Genomic DNA, 20,760 nt, shown 5'->3' on the forward strand with positions numbered 1-20,760 from the left:
CCCACCACGTTAAAGAGCAAGCCACAAACCTTGCCGAATAGAGATGTTGCCAAACTTCCATCAAACGGTATCATAAATAACTGGTCCTCCATGCTACAATATCATTTCTTTCAATCAAAATACATCTTGTATTTCTACATTTTTTAAACCTAAATCCCATGTCTCTAATCACTTTCCGCAGGGTTTTTCTCCAACCTCGGAAAATATTGTCTCTTGCAACCTTCAGTAATTTCTTCAATGTCGGAACTTCATTCTACACGGTATAAAATTCTTGTAGGCCTATCTTTCTTCTTAAAATACATCGGTTCATATCATCTTCAAGAATTAAAGGTTCCCTTGGTCTGTTCTTCCCTGGTGATTCTAGCTTTTCATCTCCTGCACAGCCTCCCTCTCTCCTGATTTTCTTTGTTAGGTGCTCTGACCTGCCTATATAAATTACATAAAAATGTTGTATTATTAGTATTAGTTAAGTAAGTAATTTTAATACATAATCAATTGAAATAAAATAAGCCCCACCTGTGATCGCAGCTGCTCTTTTCATTGCCTGATTTATAGGAAACAGATACTGACCTGTTTGTTTCTCTTCATTGCAAAATGCTATTACGTACTTGCTTAATATTATTTCTTTCGCCACTCCGTGGTACAGTATTCATGTTGAGTTGACAACACTGGACTGCAAGTGCAAATAAACTGTCCCGCAAGAAGGCTCAAAATTGTTAGTGGGAGAGAGAAAGGGAGAGAGCTAGAAAAGAGAGAGATAGGAATGCAGGGAGAGAAATGAATTACCGAGGCTGAGAAGGAATTAGGGTTCAGTTCGCATATCTTACGGGGGCACAGATCCGATGGTCCAACAATAGTTCTATAAATTTTTTTTAAAAACTATGTACAGTTTTAAATGTTATAACTATGAGAGACTAAACTTAATTTCTAATAATTCCAGAGTCTATTTGTACTATCAAAAAAGTTAAAAATCTGATCCTAAAAATAAAATCTTACCTGATACTGAAGCAAAACACGCAGAAACATGTGGAGACCACATAGCACTATACACAAGTTGTGTGTGTCCTAGGAATGTGGCCAAGGAATTGGGTCGATTTGGATCCCACTGGAACAAAGAAAAAATTCTTAGCATGCAAATAATCTAAGTTTCATTACAGTAAAACTTCATTAATCCGGACAAAGAAACGATGAGCTTGGAAAAATTAAAGAACCTTGTTTTAAGACTTACTTTTATACACTAGAACTATGGAATTACAATATTACACCTATAGTATTAAAAACACAGAAATTCCATCAAATTTGCAGGTCTGTCGGGCACATCAACATAATTATGGGTATCATGTATGTACTGCATTGTGTATTGCTTTACATTTTACTGTAGTGTACAGTGTATTTAGGTCTTTGCCCTTTAAATACACCATAATAAACGTGTTTTGTTCCATAAACAGAGTTTTAATGCACTTTATACTGCCTGTGTCTCACATCCTGAACCGAGAGTTCCCAGTGCTTATAACCACGCCTCTTAGGTCTGCTCGGACCAGCACGGGAGCTGCAGATGGCGGCACGGCAGCATATTACATGTTATGAAAACATTATCCTATGCCATCGCAGGGATCTTTACTGGTTATAATACTGGATCCTCTAATCGTGGTTACCACTATCGCTATTATCTCTGATGGTGATTTCCTAAAATGTATGTACACACTAGGCCACTCTTCGTTCAGTCTGGACAAATGCTGAATTACCATAGAGCAGCATTTCTCGAAGTATATTCTGGGGTTCCGTGAGCCCTATATGATTTTAAATGTTATTTTATAATTTTTTTACTTGGTTATTTAATGACATTGTATCAACTACTAGGTTATTTTGCATCGATGGGACTGATGATATAGCGAAATGGTATTCGGCGAGATGAAGTCAGGGATTCGCCAAAGATTACCTGACATTCGCCTTACGGTTGGGGAAAACCTTGGGGAAAAATTCCAACCAGGTAATCAGCCCAAGCGGGAATCGAACCCGCGCTCGAGCGCAACTCTGGATCGATAGGCAAACGCCTTAGCCGACTGGGCTGCTCCGGTAGCTATTTTAAACTTAGTGGATACTATAAAAATATATAGAAATGTTACGAAAATATGAATCAATAATAACATGAAACCACCAATGATGATGATGATGATGATGATGATGATGATGATGATCATAATAATAATAATAATCCAAGAATATGCGTAATAATAATATTCCAATAATGCGCGTAATAATAATAACAACTTATGTTTAATGAACATCTAAAACGGAAAATACCCATAATATTTATCACTTTCATCACTGGATTCTCTGCGTATGTGTTCACTAAAACAAAATATCGAGAAGACAAAATGCAGAAGTACAGTAGAAATGAGACTACAACTTTCCGCCATAAAACCAGATTGCAGGCTTAAAAAGCAAATACATTAGTCCCACTGAACAAAATTATTGAGATACTAGCTTTCACTTGTCTGTTAATAAAATATTACAAGGATTCCGCAGTTAACACTTTAGATTAAAAGGGGTTTCGCAGTGGAAAAAGTTTGAGAAACAGTCATAGTGGAAAGAGTTTATGGATGTGTACACATGACAACCGTAATCGCGATTAGGTCGATAATCTCGAGTAGAGATTGTAGTCTACCACTGGTATTAATGTTTAGTTCCAGGAATTGATGAGGACATAATTTGTTTTGTGAGGGGATATCCTATACATTCGCTTGTCCATAGCTGACGAAAGGGATCTTGAAAAGGCCGATGTGTTGAACGTAGGGTAGTAGGCACATGCGGTACCCAGCACCTCCTACTCCCCCCCTCTGCATCTCGCCCTGCAAAGAAACAGCTCAGGAAGTGAGGCACGGGCAGTACTACTCTTCTAGGTTATTTCTATTAATCCAGACTTTCGTTAAATCGGTAAACTTATCCCCCTAATAAGTCCGGATTAACGAGGTTTTACTGTACTTTGAAATTATTTTTGCAAAGACGAAGAGAGGGAGAATGAAAAAGAGAGAAAGAAATCGCGCACACACGAAGTTTCTTTGTTTTGGTTTATCTATCAGATCTGCATTGTTTTTTACTTGGTTATTTAACGATGCTGTATCAACTACGAGGTTATTTAGCGTCGCTGGTTGGTGATAGTGAGATAAGACTGAGGATTCATCACAGATTACCTAACATTTGCCTTATGGTTGTGGAAAACCTCGGAAAAACCCCAACCAGGTAATCGACACAAGCAATACATTAGCTTTTAATTTAAATGTAATGAATATGAAATATTTATTTATTCATTCAGAGTAACACCTCTAAAAACTTTCACAAATGAAGAGTGAGAGGAAAAAACAGGGTATATCACACAACAACAATATTAAGAAAATCAAGATTCAGTACTTTGACATTCCTCATTTTTAACCAGTGTTCCTGGTGTTGTGGAAGAGAAGGCCTGATGGGCTTAACTACACCAGAATAAATAAATAAATAAATAAATGTTTAATGTTACCTTAAATGGACATTTCCACTTTTAAACCCTTTATAAGTGGACAGTTCTGTAGTCCCAATTGTCATCTATTAGTATTTATAAACTCTTGTATAACTTTCCCTCTAGAATTTACCTTTCATACCCCCATATTTTGGAGTGATCATTCAAATCTCTAATTATAAGTGTTTTAGATGTAATATTAATAAGTGATAAATGGAACTGTGACTTTGCTCTTTTTGCTTATTTTATTCTTTTACTCAAAGTTATAGGCTCTTTAATTAAATATCCATTATAGAGCCTTAGAATTAAGATGTGGAAGTTCTACAATTCCTAACATTGCCTGTTCTGGTGATAAGTGCCTTTCCTGGAATTGAAGCCTATAAATGCCTATTTCGGTCTTTTGATTTTTCGAAGTTTAAAATCGATCCTTTCCTTCATTCCACCATTAAAAAAAGGAACTGAAAAAGAATATCGGAAGGCATAAATATTGTGGTGGATGTTTAGCTCCTTTCTATGGTTAACTTGTTTTAACTTAACATGAGATTGCGTCAGTAGCTAAATTTGTTCATAGTACTTCTGTTTAATTCTACATTTTTAATTGTTATTGCGAGTGTTGTGCCATTTGAACCAAACAAGCGAGCTTGATACAGGGTCTACATTAAGCCAAAGAACAGCAAGAAAAGTATTTAAGCCGAAACAATGACAAAGCAAGCACAGTCTAGGAGTGTGTTGCTCAAAAAATGGTCATCTGATGATAGAAATGATCCTCATTTTACAACTATTACAATTTTTATGTTAATGTTGCAAAAAGGTAAATTGTGAGATTCTGATAATTTTTATCAGATTTTGATATCTAACCTCATTTACTTAGAACATGAATTCAAGGTTCATTGATTATTTTTCTATTCAGGTTAAATTTGAAAAAGTATTATCTACAAAAAAAAAAAAAAATTCAAAATTCAAAATTCTGCTCTTAAAGCTCTAAATCAACTACATGAATGGAATACATCAAATTTGATGACACTCAATTTAAGCAAAAGTAACTACCATATATTTTCACGTGGTAAAAAAGAAAGAGATTTCAATATCCAATACAATGGCTAACACCTTCCTAGAACTTATGAATCCAAATATCTTGGAGTTATTTTGGATAGTAAGTTAACATGGAGCAACCATTTGAAATACATTTCTGAAAAAGCTCGTAAAAGATTCTCCCTTCTAAAAAGACTAGCAGGAAAGAAATGGGGATGCTCTAGAAATACTTTGAACACTACATACAAAATGTTTATACAGCCAGTGCTGACATACTGCGGAGAAATTTTAACTACTTCACCTTTCATAAACGAAATAGAATATGTTCAAAACCAAGCTCTCAGGCTCGTTACTGGTGGAATCAAAACAACTCCAATAGATTCTATGAGATTCCTCACTAATATTAACAGCATCAAAATGACAATAGAAGAAAAAGCACTGATTCAATATGAAAACCTTATCAGATTACCAGGATTGGCATTCATACAGTCCTCTCTGTAGATTAAAACTCAAAAAAGTTTCATATCCATGGTTCAAGAATTAAAACAGAAAATCAATATCCCGAATTTAAAAGAAAACTTACAAATTAAACCAAACCCTTTAACTCTATTAAATATAGAATATAATCGAAATTTAACAGAAGAAATACTGAAATCAGAAGTAAACACTGAAATAATGAAACAATTGTCTTTAGAGACAATTAATATTAGATACCCTCCACAAAACTGGCTTCATTTATACACTGACGGATCCTTGATCTCCAGAGAACAAGGTGCCGGTGCAGGTGTTACGTGCTGTCTCTTCTCACTTTATAGATCTCTTGGATATGGAACAACAAGTTTTGATGGTGAAATCATTGCAATAAGTGAAAGTCTCAGGAATCTTCTATGCCACATCAATAAATTTAAGAATGCAGTTATATTGTCAGACTCCAAAGCAGCTATTCTATCAGTAGTCTCTAAACACACACACCTTCATCTCAAACAGCAGAAATAACTAAAATGCTCTCTCAATTAATATCACTCAATAAAAGGATTGTATTCCAATGGATACCATCCCATTATGGAATCCTGGGAAACGAGAATGCAGATGCTTTAGCAAAGAAGGGCAACACTGCTACTTACAGACCTGTTACTAAATCTACATATTACTCTGTGAAAAGATTTATTAAATCTACATACTTAGACTTCAACAAACAAAATTTGATAACACAATCTCAAGGGAAAAAATGGAATTCTCTGCATCATAATCCACAGTTAATTCCCGATTTACTACGAAAATCGTCTGTAGCTGCATTTAGATTGGCAACAGGCCATGAGTGTTTGGACAAACACCTGCATAGAATTTTAATATATCAGTCCCCTAACTGCCCATTGTGCAACTCAAACCAAGAAATGGATTCGGAACACCTCAAAATCTGTGCTTCAGTGGCTGACTATGATAATATCTTTGAAAAATATTGGAGTGCAAGAGGTCAAATGACTTTACTGTCAAACGCCTGACATTAGACAACAACAACGTATTTCCACAACAAAATTTCATTCTGTGTATTCCTTTCCTGAAGGGTAATGCCACGTCAAGACTGTTTATTTAAAAATATGAAGGTGTTGGACTGTACAGAAGAGATCTATAGGAACCTTCCTGTTTGATTTGATGAAATAAGAGAAATGTGGAACATATCACGCACGATTTACCAAATTTCACCTATAAAGAAACAACTTCTGCCATTCATTTTACAGAAAGGCAAACAGACTTCATTCCTACACAGGGATTACATTTAGGTTTTTACCAGTTTTGTACTGCAGTCCCAAGATGCTGACAATACTAACTGTTCTTGTCTTGTCTGACTCCAATCCACCGAATACACTTCCTTCTTGTGTTCTCTGAAAGTCTGAGGTGGAAGCTGCAATGAACATATGGAAAAAGTTAGTACAGATTTCTTTACTAACACAGGCCTACATACTTAATAAATGAAAGACGAAATTGTTCAAAGTCATAGTATGATTACTAACCTTAAATATTAAAGAATAAATCACTTATAGTTTAATTTCAGGTGCTAATAAGAAAATGTCTATGATGATATCAAAGTACCTGAGGACAACTAATGTTCCATAATTGCAGTCCGCCATCTCCACTGGCACTTACGATTATATTAGCATCAGTTTCACTCCATGCTAGATCAAACAGTCCATCTGACCACTGTGTGCATGCCACTTCTACTAAACCACCATCTGGCACCACTTCTAAGAGAAATAATGTACCACCACCTAAAAATTGTTTTAAATAATATATTAAATTATATCTGATGTAGTAAATATTTAATTTCAGAATTAATAAATATGCACTCTCTCTAATGAAAGAACAATTACTCAAGTGAAGTACAAAAATGCAAATAATTAGTACTGCATATTATGTGACAGACATCAATTTTAAGAAATGTCATCCTCCAGCTTTGGGGTTGGGCAAAGGGCTAACAACAGCTTATTACGAAACCACAACATAAGCCTCGGAATGGAACTGATTCTCTGGCACAACCCATTTGAAATGGGTAGGGCATGTAGCACATATGGGCGAATCCAGAAATGCTTATAGTGTTAGTTGGGAGACCGGAAGGAAAAAGACCTTTGGGGAGACCGGGACATAGATGGGAAGATAATATTAAAATGGATTTGAGGAAGGTGGGATATGATGCTAGGGACTGGATTAATCTTGCTCAGGATAGGGACTGATGGCAGACTTATGTGAGGGCAGCAATGAACATCCGGGTTCCTTAAAAGCCATTTGTAAGTAAGTATTATATTTACCAGCAAGTCCAAAGTACTGAGATGTTGCACAAGCAATCCTTTCTGGCTGGAATGGAGAAAAGCGTACTGAATAACCATGGCGGTTTGGCGTGAGGAATGTTGGCATTGTTTCGTGGCAAAGCCTGCCAAAATAAACATTTATTACTTTTCAGTGATATTAAATTACAGCACTATATTCCTAGGTACAAAATAAAATAAGCATAAACTTCAAACTATAAACTTTCTACAGAAGATTCTTAACATAGGGCTACAATATCACTGAATACTATGAAAATGTTATGCTTACTGTTTTGGTATATCTAAGTATGATGCAGTAAAATCCCTTGTAACCGGCACCCAAATGACCGGCAATACCGAAACAATGGCACTTTTGGCTGGGCAAGAAAAAAAAGTTTAAATCTGCCAGATTGCCAGAGTCTGGGCCATTAATTTTGCCGCATTAGGAAGTTTGCACGAACTTTCATTTTCAGTGAATATTCTAACCTAAAATTAGTATATTATTTGTGTTGTGTAATTAGGGTTACCATCTGTCTGGCAAAAGGAGGACATGTCCTCTTTTTTAATCATTTTATCCTGTCCAGCAGGCATTTAAAAAAAATTGAAATGTCCAGCATTTCAATTAAAATTAATATGAATATTGAATATGCATATTATGCATAGAATATCTAAATAAATGGTAAAAACCTATGAAAGAATTTAATTTCAATGGTTGAATCTGAAGCACATAAAAAAAAACATAAAATGATGACCTATTGACATCCATTGAATTCTTACACTCTAAAAAGTCCACTATTCATGATTCTAAGCTATTTTATCAATTTTATTTTGCAATGTACAAAGATATGCCTATGCCAAACAAGTTAATTTTGACAAAGATTTAAGTTTAGACAAACAATGGTGCAAATTCAATTCCAATAGTTCTGCAAGCACTGAAACTTTCTCAGAACTCTTAAAAATATGTCAATTCTATTTATTTATCCCAAGTCACAATAGAAGTGCTGAGAGAGTATTTTCCCTAATATCTGCTCAATGGAAAAAAGAACGAAATCGCATGCTAACGGAGACAGTCAAAGGTATCATCATGGTGAAATATAATTCCAAGGACATGTCCTGTGAACAGTTCCATAGTTATTTGTTACAAGATTTAAGTTGGTTGGTCCCTTCAGGCTCTTGTGCACAAAGTGGGCTCCACCGATAAGTAGGGTACAGATGTAATACTGATCCAGCAACTAGTGAGAATACTAACTAAAGTGAGCCATTGTTTTTATCTTTAATTTTGTTCATACCAATTTTTAAAAAGTCCTCCTTTTTTCAGCAATGTCCTCTTACTTTAGATTCCATGTCCTCCTATAGAATTTCTTCTCATGGTAACCCTATGTGTAATGTGTTTTAATAAGGAAAATCTACACAGTTTTTATGTTTAGTTAGTTATGTTCGGGCTGTCAGTGTTGCCAGATTAGGAAGTTCGCACGAACTTTCGTTTTCAGTGAATATTCTAACCTAAAATTAGTGTATTATTTGTGTTGTGTAATGTGTTTTAATAAAGAAAATTCACACAGTTTTTATGTTTAGTTAGTTATGTTTGGGCCGTCAGTGTTGCCACATTAGGAAGTTTGGACGAACTTTCATTTTCAGTGAATATTCGAACCTAGAACTAGTACGTTATTTGTGTTGTGTGATGTGTTTTAAAAAGGAAAATCCACATAGTTTTATGTTTATTCAGTTATGAGCACGTGATAGAGAAATAAGCTTCATATGGCTGCAGTTTCAACATTTGGCACCATGAAAAACGAACTTTTTTTGTATATACGGTATTTATTCAATTATCCGGCAAAATCTCATATCCGGAACTAGCCTGGTCCCTTTGGTGCCAGTTAAGAGGAATTTTGTTGTACCTATTAAGTATAGCTTTTCATTTATTTCTGTTGTGTTTATTCCTAATATGGTGAATTCTATTAGTCCTTCTCTTCGGATGTTAGAGAGTGTCATGACTCTGCTTTATGTTGCAGTAACTTGTTAAAAGCACTGTTGCATTGAAGTATTGAGTTCAATTCGTGGTAAAATTATATTAAAATTACAGTACTTAATTTAGTCTGCTATATTCTGCAGTAGTAAGCTATTCCCAATGATAACTTTGCAGCATAAGCTGAAAATTATATGCAAATTTTCTATTTGCAAAACCATGAAATGAAGAAAAAATGAATGTTACGTTTTCTAAATCATACTGTTTTCAAAAATATACGTACAAAAATTAATGTAGTTGCAAGTAATGTAGTATTTTTTTCATTGTGTTTCACTGCAGCAAAAATCTCCATAGTATATAGAGTGAACAGCTAGGTGACATTTGTCTCAAATGCAAGTAGAAATAAAAATGTCAGTATCGCTGGTATATGCCACAGTCATGTTTTTCTTTTTCCCTTTTTGAATACTTCGTCAATGCTTAATTGCAAAGGATAAAATGTGTCCATTTCCCTTCCATACTGAATTCAGTTCCAGGAGTTGTGAAGTGGTATCTGCAAATTTCTTTACAGTAGTTACATTAACCAAGCATTGGCCACTACTTATACGAGATTTTTCTCATGTTTTTCTAAACAATGTGTTTATTTAGGGATTGTATACGAGTTGGGCACATGGTGTTTCTGGATTTTAAAAAAATTGCCTAGAAAGTATGATTTATTAACATCATGCGTTCTTTTTTAATTGGTTATTTTATGATGCTTTATCAACTGTTACGATTATCTAGCATCTGAATGGGATGAAGGTGATAATGCCAGCAATATGGTTTAGCACCAAAAGTTACCCAGCATTTGCTCTTAATGGGTTGAGGGAAAACCCTGGAAAAAACCTCAACCAGGTAACTTGTCCCAACCAGGACTTGAACCCAGGTCCACTCGTTTCATGTTCAGCCATGCTAACTGTTATTCCACAGCGGTGGACACATGTTTTCAATCTCTATGAATCCTCATATTTTAGACAGTTTTGTTTTACTCACTAGAATAAGTAGAAAAAGAAGAAAAGGTAATGATGCAAAATAATCTATTAAGTTTTATATTATGTCTAGGGACCGGATTTTTATGTAATATCAAGGTGTGAAATAGTACGTATTATTTAAGGAAAAGAAGCTGAATATGTACCAAAATATGTAAAGTCATGAAAATATTTAATATCAATATCTGGTAGATTTAGGACAAGTAAGACTCTCCAGTTGTGATTTCATAGAGCACCCGACTTTTTGACCGCACACTTGATACATTACAATTTTTTCATCTGTAGTGAGAGCTTCGTCCATTGCAAGCCATGATTTTATTTTTGTTGTTAGGGTTGGAGATATAGGGGCCATTTTAGTTAGTTAAAAGCAGTAGATAAACTCACTTGCACTTTATAGGTATTGTAAGTACTAAAACTAGAGAACTGAGTGAAATGAATGACAACAGTACTGCAAGCACTGTTTCGCTTTACTGGATTAGGAGAAAATAAGAGGAGATGTGGGACACACGCATTTTAGCTGCTCCCTGTAAGAAACAAGTACCTACTAAAACCTCAAACTATATGCATTTACGAACTGTTGTTTGAAAAGTGACATTCCATCTCATTCAGAAGGGTAGGATTATTCCAGCCGAGAACCATACTTTCTAATTGCTCGGAAAATCCCATTTCCATATAGGTCTACTAAATTTAAAATAAAGAGGTCAAGCAATAACCTGAAAGTCTCATGTCAGACTTGACACGGGTTTTCCCTGGAAGAATTAGGAAGAGGGGTAAGGTAGCAAATTGCATGGGAACAGCTTTTTAAGACGTGTGCAGAACAATTATAGTTCGAGACAAATCATGTCGTCCTCGTCCCACTCCACCACATGAAGGCAACGCTACTTTCTGAGTGATTTTTACAATTCAAGATAGTTGTATGAGAAAGGTTGCCTTTTGTTCACTCATATTTACTGTGGGCGGTATGGGGTGAGTGCTTCTATTACTTTCTGAAACTAAGGACGTTATGTTTCGTCCCGAAATATATCCTTTCTTAGGTAGGTAAAAAAGCTTTTGAAATCTGTGTATTTTTTCAAATTGTAAACTTCTACAGCAGAAGTTTCCCCCTCCCTTTCAGAGAAGTAAAAATGAATAAAACCCCTAAATATGTAGATTTATGTAATACCAAGCCATAATATGTAATGTGGGGTAAATATGTAAAAATATCCAGAATCAAATTTGAATATATTAATGGTAATTACAAGATTCACAAAGATTTGTTATTTATATACGGTTAGGTTGAAAGGAATATAATATGTAATTACATAAAAATCCGGTCTCTAATTATGTCACTTAACTAGTCCCCTCATTTAACCCACTCTAATCTTGGCACACAGTCTCCACCTCCTGTCAGCTATCACCATCTCATTCGAACATAAATTCTACTCAAAGTTACAAATACAAAAAAGTAATTAATTTAATAATTAGAATATTTCATTAAAAGAGCAGCCAACACATGTTTACTTCTAATTCAGTTATACTAAAATGTCTTCTTCTACATAGGCTTATATCAAAAGTTTGTTGAAATAAGGGGAACAATAATTAATCTAAAAAGTTTAACCAGGGCTAAAAGTTTCACAGCTGAGTATACCTGATTAAATGAGTGCACTGATCTTTCAAATTAACATGACAGCAGGAATTAAATACTCTGCCTATAATCCAGCCATTCATTATGGCTTCACTTCAATCTGATTGACTAATTGATACGATGTAGTACAGTAGGCGTGCAGCACAGAGTTCAAATGTAAGTTTGAACAAACTAGAGAACAGATAATTCTGGTGACTGCGGAAGTGAAAACAGTTTAATTTATATGGGATTTGCTGTGAAGATGGAGTTGAAAATGTAATGATCTTATAGCGTTATATTCGGAGGAAGAAATATTGTTGAAAAAGTAAAATGAGAGGTGCATCGTAATGGAGGTGAATGAGTCATTTCACACAAATTTTTTCGTTAGGCACGTGCCATTTAAAAGTTCAGCTTACCATACATTCTAATGTTTAATTATTTTCATGAACTGCAGTGTTATAAATAACTGTAACAGCTAGTAGAACTATAGTAATGATTAGTGAGAAATTAGAATTAATTTAAGTACACAAAATAAATAATATTATACATATTCAGCATCAGGTAAAAGAAATTACAGGAAACTAAACAATTCAGAAGAGAAACACATGATATGACGTACTATCAAGAATAGTGAAACAAAACAAAATAATGATGAAAAAACACACTTTTGGCAATGTAGACTAACTTCGTTTGTACACCCGCCATTACACTTAAGTCTTAGTCACCAGTGCTGACATCACAAAAAAAAACTCCAGCACACTGCTTGAAAATCCTGCATCAATTGCTGTCATCTTCATGTAGACCACTGGGATAGAGTGCTTTGACTTCTTGTAAGCTAAGCTAACCTAACCTAATTAATGTTTGAGGAGAAAAATTCACTCCGGCGCTGGGGATCGAAGCCGGGTCCTTGGTTCTACGTACCAAGCGCTCTGACCATTGAGCTACGCCGAATTCAATCCATAGCACCAGACCAAACCCTCCTTCTTCAATGTTTCCCTTTGTGGCCTGACTCCAAGTTAGGCATACTGTATATGTTGACGTATATGTCCAATGTCAACTGCCATTATATTAGGAGCGCACTCAAGTTGAGTGACTTTTTTGGCCGGGATTCCGCAGTTAAGTGCACAGTAATCTGTACAGAATTTTTCTCCTCAAATATTAATTGGCAATATTACAGATATTATTCTGTAGGACAAATTAATAAATCTAGAATATTCTCATAGCTGCAGTGCATATGTCTGTACAGATTACTGTGCATTTAACTGCGGAATCCCGGCCAAACAAGTCACTCAACTGAGTGCGCTCCTAATATAATGGCAATTGACATTGGACATATATGTCAACATATATGCCTAATTGGAGTCAGGCCACAAAGGTAAACATTGAAGGAGGAGGGTTTGGTCCGGTGCTATGGATTGAATTCGGCGTAGCTCAGTGGTCAGAACGCTTGGTACATAGAACCAAGGACCCGGGTTCGATCCCTGGTGCCAGAGCGAATTTTTCTCCTCAAATATTAATTGTCATTATTACAGATAATATTCTGTAGGACAAATTACTAAATCTATAATAATAATCTAACATAAACTAAATGAATGAAGCCACTGTGTCCCATGAAGGGTTAGGGTCTCCTACAGGAGGGGAAGCTCAGTTGGTGTGGTTCACATGATGAGCTATTTCACATGAATAATATTTACATTCACTTTCACTATGTGAGGTACACTAGAGTTTGGCAAATTTTAGATCTATATGAGTTTGTTCACTATCTGTCTCCACTCGTTCCTGTTCCGGGCGATGGTTGACCAATTTCCTCCCAGCTGCTGATTGATGTATCTGCCCATCTTCTTCTTGGCCTGCCTTGTGTTCTCCTTCCTATGTACGGGTCCCACATGGTGGTTTCTCGCGCCCATCTGCCTTGTTGCTGCCTTGCTACATGACCACCCCACTTCCACTTCGTTATGAGGGCTTTTTCTGTGATGTTCTCAGAAGCTGTAATTTTCTGCAGTGCCGTGTTGGAGACCTTGTCTTTTAGTTAAACACCAACTATCTTCCTCTCTATTTTCCTTTGGCATATTTCGATGTTCATCTTTTGTCTCTCTGTGAGGACTTAAATAATAATAATAATAATAATAATAATAATAATAATAATAATAATAATAAAATGTCCTACCTTGAAGACTTCGATCATATAGTCTAGTGATAACTTTTGGTAATTCTTTACAATAGTGTTACCCCTGACCACATACATTATATAACAGTCTTGTTCGTACAGCTCTTTCCTTTTGTGATAATGTCTGATTTAACTGTCAAATAAGATAATTTTTTCTTCTTCACGTATACAGTATAACTGTGTACAGTTTATTCATATGATTCAATATCAAATTTAATTATAATGTATCTTTAAAACATTTGTTGTTATTTTAAAAAGAAATCTCCATTATTTGTTGTGTTGGATATGCACCTTTTTTTTTGTTCGTACACTTACACTTACCTACTCCACTGTTTCAGAACACGCTAACTGGTTCCTGATTGCTACTGCTGAGTGGCGGCTTCCCTTGTTTACAATTTTACCTTGCAAGCATGACAGTACGTACAAGATGGTGAAGTGAAAGCAGCTTTCAGAACATCTGAAGAAAGTTATTGTTCAACTTGCCCTTAAAGGTACTGTGAGTATTTAAGGAAAATAAGTAAAATTGTTGGAAATACACACTCAACAGCCAACATATTATAAACAAATTTAAATATGAAGTTTCTTGAAAGATTTTGAGGCAAAAACCAAAAGAGAGAAAATTAAATGTAAGGGATGAAAGGTACATTGTACAACAAATTCGACACGACCCTAGGTTAAATGTTGAAAAACTGCATTTACAAGTACAAGAAACTACAGAAAAATAAAAGTCTAACCAGACCATTCGTTGTGTATTGTGAAAAATGGGTGTCATAGCAGGGTTCCACATGAGAAACCTTTTATTAATGAGTCAAATAGAATAAAAAGACTTCTATTTCCAAATGAACACGTAAGACTATTGGGATCGTGTAATATGTTCCGACGAGACGAAGATAAATATTTTTGGCACTGATGGTTGCAACAGAATGTCAAACTCTGTCTTCAGAAAAGAAAATATTATTCCTACTATAAAACACGGAGGTGGTTCCATCATGATATGCGCCTGTATGTCTTCCTCTTGAGTCGGAAACATACACTTCATTCATGATTATGGATAAAATGATGTACAAGAATATTTTTATGACAAATTTGAAAGACAGTTTAAAAAAATGGGCTTCCAGGGTAGTTATATATTTCAACATAACCCTAAACACACCGCCGAAATCGTCAAGACTTGACTCATATTTGCAATGTTCCTTATCAACTCAAAATGCCACCTCAATCGGCAGATTTAAATCCCATTGAGCATATGTGGCCAATTTTGAAAAGGAGGGTCCGAAATAACAAGGCAACATCCATTCCGGAACTCAAAAGAATAGTGGCAGAAGAATGGCAGAATATCACCCCAGAGGTTTGCAAAAAATTGTCTCTTCAATTTCTTCTAAGCAACTGAGCATACTTTTGTTTAGTGTCGTTGCTCCTCCCCAGTCTACCCCAGCCCATTGCTTGACCCACCCCTGCAGAGGACCATCACCATAAAGGCTCGCTTGCTAACTTCTTCTTTCCTCACAAATGCCAAAAAGATCTGCAACACTTATAGCCGGGGTATCGGCAGTGGTAGCTCCCGATTAAATTCATATTTTCAAGTAATGCCATCGTGCATGACGTCATACATCGCGTCATCGATCTCCTATTGGTCTGGAAAAACAGCGACTGATTCTTTACCTTTTTTTTTTTTTTTTCATATTTTAATTTAACCCATTAAAATAAATTATATTTTCGTTAACATAATAGTCTATTTTTAATAACAATATTACTGTACGAACGAGATTGCTACATACTGTAATTATATATCAGATTGGTCATTCCCATGTTATGAAATGGCAACATAAAGAGAGAACCACCAGAGCCTCCAGTCACTAGATGGCAGAGTAGTGAAATTGATAAACGTGGTTGTCGTGAAAGTCCATCAGGCTAACAATCTGTTTTACGTGACCTAGGCTTTTACCAAAGGAAGGTAGACAGCTAGAAAGGATTCTTAGACAATTTTGAGTATATGCAAAGCATACCAAAAGCCTAAACTAAGTTGCCCTGCCACTACTTCGTATATGGAAGGCATACCAAACACGTAAAGTACCGGTAACTTAACCTGTCAGATTGATATATGCAAAGCATACGAAAAGCGTGTATCGTGATATTAACACAAAAATTCGAGTGTACAGTAGTGTGGAACTTTCTTAATGTCACCTAAGTTATATTCGTATGACTGATGAAAGAGCTGTCAAACAGTTGAAGGTGTATAAGCGGAGTACGAAGGGAAGTAGGCTATCTACTAGTCGTTTAACAGCAAGTTTTTGTTAATTATGAATTAAAAATAAACTATCAATAAAATAGATGTTCTTGTTAAAGCTATCTCATCTACAGTGCGATAGAGAAAACCCTCCACAGTGCTTGTATAGCCGAAAATCCACAAGGCAGAGAATTCAAGCATATGATGGACTGGGGGTGTAAGGATGTCAAACCGGAATGAATGAGGGAGTGCCAACTTCCTCCTGGGTTACTACAATTAATGAAGCTGCGGAGGGTCTTCTAGACCGCACTGTATTAACTATTACACAAAAAATCAGCTAAACTAGTGCTGAGGTAGTTCCCTTCGTACTCCGCTTATACACCTTGCATATACGAATCTGTGACAGATTTAGGCTTTTGTTATGCCTCTTCAAAAAATTCAGTATAAATTCAACGATTTTCACTTCCGAAATCATCAGAACTATCTCTGCCACATCTATATGATAAGAAAAGCTGCTATAAAATGACAAGAACTTAAAGGAAACTACTGGATGTATACGGTGGATCATAGTACAGCTTAAAATTATTTAATTTTGCAATATAGGCTTAATTCATGTCACAGATTCTTAAATAACTCTGGGCTTACATTTTAATTTATCATATCATGAAATCGTGATAACATTGTATAGCTTTACACACAGTGCATCTATGTAAACCTTGTTAACGTTGAGGTCTACCCTAAATTGACGTTAAGCCTATACTTAGAAGGTGCACAGCTCAAGTTGTAGGGTTATTTTCAGATATGATCTTACCGTGGTCTGTAAATTGTCGATTAGAATGTTTCATAAATAGCTCATGAAGGCTAGCTCCTAAATTGTTTGGTTATTATAAGTAGCGTTTTCATACATCCCAGAAAACTTGAAATGTTTTGGATTTTAGGGATGGAAAAATATGCGGGCCTATAAGTCTATAAAATGATGAAATCGAACAGCACACTATAGTAAAACAATGTTAACCCTTTTACATCTTTATCCTTCATCGATAAGCCAGTACTGGCTGAAAAACTGCAAACTCATAATTACTTGTGTTAATCGTCTAAAAGCTTCGAGCAAAAGTTACAAGGTTACTTTGTACGTACGATGTCGACTATATTATTCACAGTTTGATGCTTACCAGTTTTGTTACAAATTCACACCATTGTTATTTCGGAAGCAATTTCAATGTCCATATTTCATTTTCACTTTTAGTGTACATAACATTCACAAGATTGATGACATTCATTACTATTATCACATGTTCTCTAACAGCTACTTCAAATATCAAGAACTTGAACGATTCATCAAACGATTTAGCAAATAGTCGATATAACGTGTTCGAGTTGAAACAAAGATTTTGACGATCGTAGGTTTCGCATCTTAGCAGTAAATGTAGATGGCACTGATTCTACAACCTCAACCTGTGGTCCGCAAAGGTGGGACAGGTGGTCCGCAGGCAGAATTAAAAATGTAATTCTAATTGAATTTAAAATATCATAACAAAAAATTAATGAGCATAAATTGTTCACACAAAATGTATACCGTACTGCATAAGCCACACTTTCCAAGTCATGAATATTTAAACGACCAGACAAAAATCTGGTATTTCCAGGATATGAGGCTATGACTGCATTGTTACTATACTAAAAGCCAGGTTATGAATCAATTAAACAGGAAGTAGTTGGGAGGGCGAGAGGAAAGTGCGGGTTAGAGGGGTAGCCTGTTGAATATGGGGGGTTGGAGGGGAAAAGGAGAACGGAGCTTTTCATTGGACCTCGCGTGAAAATGTAGTCTGCTAACGAAAATCTGGCAGCGGAATTATGGAGACTGTGAAGCCAAACTTCCCAGTTCATTTGCAGTACCACGTGCATTACGAGTCGCATTTTGTACCAGCGTCATTAGCTCGTGCTTTCTTAAAAACAGTAATTTTAATTACTAATATTGTTGATAGTGTTATCGAGAACTATATACAGTCGTTATTTTAAACATATCGGTGACAAACACTGAACACGCTTTGAATCTCGCGCCACTATGTGGCAACAGAGCTCAGAAAGAGAGCAACAGAATGTTGCTTCCGGTTTAGTCGGTTCATAACCTGGCTTTCAGTATAACCACAGTCTACTATATACAGTCACGAAGCTTGAGGTGATTTTTTGCAAATCTCGTGATAAAGCGCTCCAAGTGGTTAGCAACTAGAAACAATAGACTGTCCACGGTCGACTTTGGACTGTATCGTATTTCCATCGAGTGCTAGCTCGTTGCGTATTTCACATTGATGCTTGTGAAATGTTCGTTATTGGTTATAATGAAAATGTTAATCGCTAAAATACAATAATTGGAATAATAATATTTTACTAGAGACGTAGAAAAATTAAGTTTGTTTTAATTAAATTTATTGATCAAGTTTTATTTTCATTTCTGGTGGGATTATTATTGCTTAGGCCTACTTTTTTTTCAAGGGATATGTTTTTAATTATAGCTGTTAATTTTGTTGTTATTTTTATTTGTTACTTTACTAGAGACGTAGAAAAAGTCTGTTACAATAAAATTTATTGATCACGTTTTATTTCCAATTCTGGTGTCATTATTATTGCTTAACCTCATCCCACTTTGTTAACTACGTAAGCCTACACTACAAGTACCATTACACATAAGTTACTCCATTAATTCATATTTCCATTATTATTGTTGTAAAGGGAAATGAAAATTAATATATATTGCTTCATAGTTAATTATCGCTATAATCTTGAATGTGTGAAGCGATTATAGTAAATTTCAGTTCGTTTTGCACAAACAAAAATAATAGTAACCTATTTCTTGCAGGTATTTTCGAGTTTATCGTGGAATTTAACATACTTCATTAAAATAATAAATTAACTTTATGCATTTAATATTTAAATAATGGAAGGAAGGTGTTAATTTTTCCAAAAGAACACAACGAAAGTGTAACATATTTTGTCGTCTATTAGGAGAGAGATCTGCGATGATGAGGCGATAGTAGCGATCCTAGTGGTGGGCAACTACCCATGTTTGCATTTTTACTACATATTGAGCTTCGCGACTGTATATAGTAGACTGTGGTATAACTTCAGTTGGACCGCGATACGTGCCGATAACAATTGATAGGGTTGGTAACATCATAATCATCATCAACACGTGGGGGTCCTACGGCTCCAGCCGCATACAACTCTTCGTCGCTAGAGAGGTTTATCTTGAACATCTCCAGGCCTCAAATTCCTCTCCTCAGTGACCTCAGTCATCTTTTCCACTCCGTTCTTTCACTGTGGCTGTGGTCGACCTCTTCTCCTTCTTCTATTCAGCATTTGGTAATCCCGTATCTCTTCATTGGTGATGTGCTCCAACCTCGACACCCATCTCTATTGCCTCAACCCTCTTACGATTCCTCTCGGTGATGGTCCAAAATTCTGACCCATATGTGACAATTGACTCAAAAATTGCGTTGGTAACATAAGAGCGGTAAAGTAAACAACATTGCATTATGATTTTATTGCTCCCGCTTTCCCTTGCTGTTTTAAGTAAACATGTATTGTCTATATATTTTCAAAAAGTTGATTGTTTATTGTTATTTACTACTGGTTTTGCTCACAGTTCCCAATTTAGCGATCTGGCAGTTTTAGTAAATCTTCAGAAGTGCTAAGTTATAGTTGGACAAAGTGTGTCGTAAGTTAACTCCAGTTTTAATATTATATTTGAGGTGCCTAGAAGCAAAGTCAGCAATATCCACTTTGGAAAATTTTACAATTTAAGCAAAAAACATTTTGAGGTGTTCACTGAACGAAAATTCCATCAAAACCTATTTTCATATGTGAATAGACTTCGAAAAAGCAACTTTACATAGTATCTTTACTTCAAAGTAACTGTAGAACAATATATTAAAACTTTTCAGTGAGGAATCTCCACTTCGGAACATTTTACAATTTAAGCAAAAAACATTTTGAGGTGTTCACTGAACGAAAATTCCATCAAAATCTATTTTCATATGTAAATAGACTTCGGAAAAGCAACTTTACATAGTATCTTTACTTCAAAGTAACTGTAGAACAATATATTAAAACTTTTCAGTGAGGAATCTCCACTTCGGAACATTTTACAATTTAAGCAAAAAACATTCTGAGGTGTTCACTGAACGAAAATTCCATCAAAACCTATTTTCATATGTAAATAGACTTCGGAAAAGCAACTTTACATAGTATCTTTACTTCAAAGTAACTGTAGAATAATATATTAAAACTTTTCAGTGAGGAATCTCCACTTCGGAACATTTTACAATTTAAGCAAAAAACATTTTGAGGTGTTCGCTGAACGACAATTCCATCAAAACCTATTTTCATATGTAAATAGACATCGAAGAAGCAATTTTACATAGTATATTTACTTCAAAGTAA

General features: G+C 35.4%; 1 protein-coding gene across 2 annotated transcripts in view; it reads right to left on the reverse strand.

Annotated features, from left to right (window-relative positions):
- Pex7 (Peroxin 7) overlaps positions 1-17,671 on the reverse strand; it is a 43,505-nt gene extending 25,834 nt beyond the window's left edge. The window contains exons 1-5 of one of the 2 annotated variants that reach the window (XM_069841288.1): positions 17,493-17,671; positions 7,336-7,457; positions 6,623-6,798; positions 6,321-6,434; positions 997-1,105 (exon numbers count right to left, since the gene is read on the reverse strand). In XM_069841288.1, coding sequence (XP_069697389.1) covers positions 997-1,105; positions 6,321-6,434; positions 6,623-6,798; positions 7,336-7,441 — 505 coding nt within the window. In that variant the 5' untranslated portion in view covers positions 7,442-7,457; positions 17,493-17,671. Of the gene's footprint in view, positions 1-996; positions 1,106-6,320; positions 6,435-6,622; positions 6,799-7,335; positions 7,458-17,131; positions 17,308-17,492 lie in introns of those variants that run through there. The other variant, XM_069841289.1, reaches the window with a different exon arrangement.
- Between the last annotated feature and the right edge of the window lie 3,089 nt (positions 17,672-20,760).

The sequence above is a fragment of the Periplaneta americana genome, chromosome 12 (genome assembly GCF_040183065.1).
Source record: "Periplaneta americana isolate PAMFEO1 chromosome 12, P.americana_PAMFEO1_priV1, whole genome shotgun sequence".
NCBI lineage: Eukaryota > Metazoa > Arthropoda > Insecta > Blattodea > Blattidae > Periplaneta > Periplaneta americana.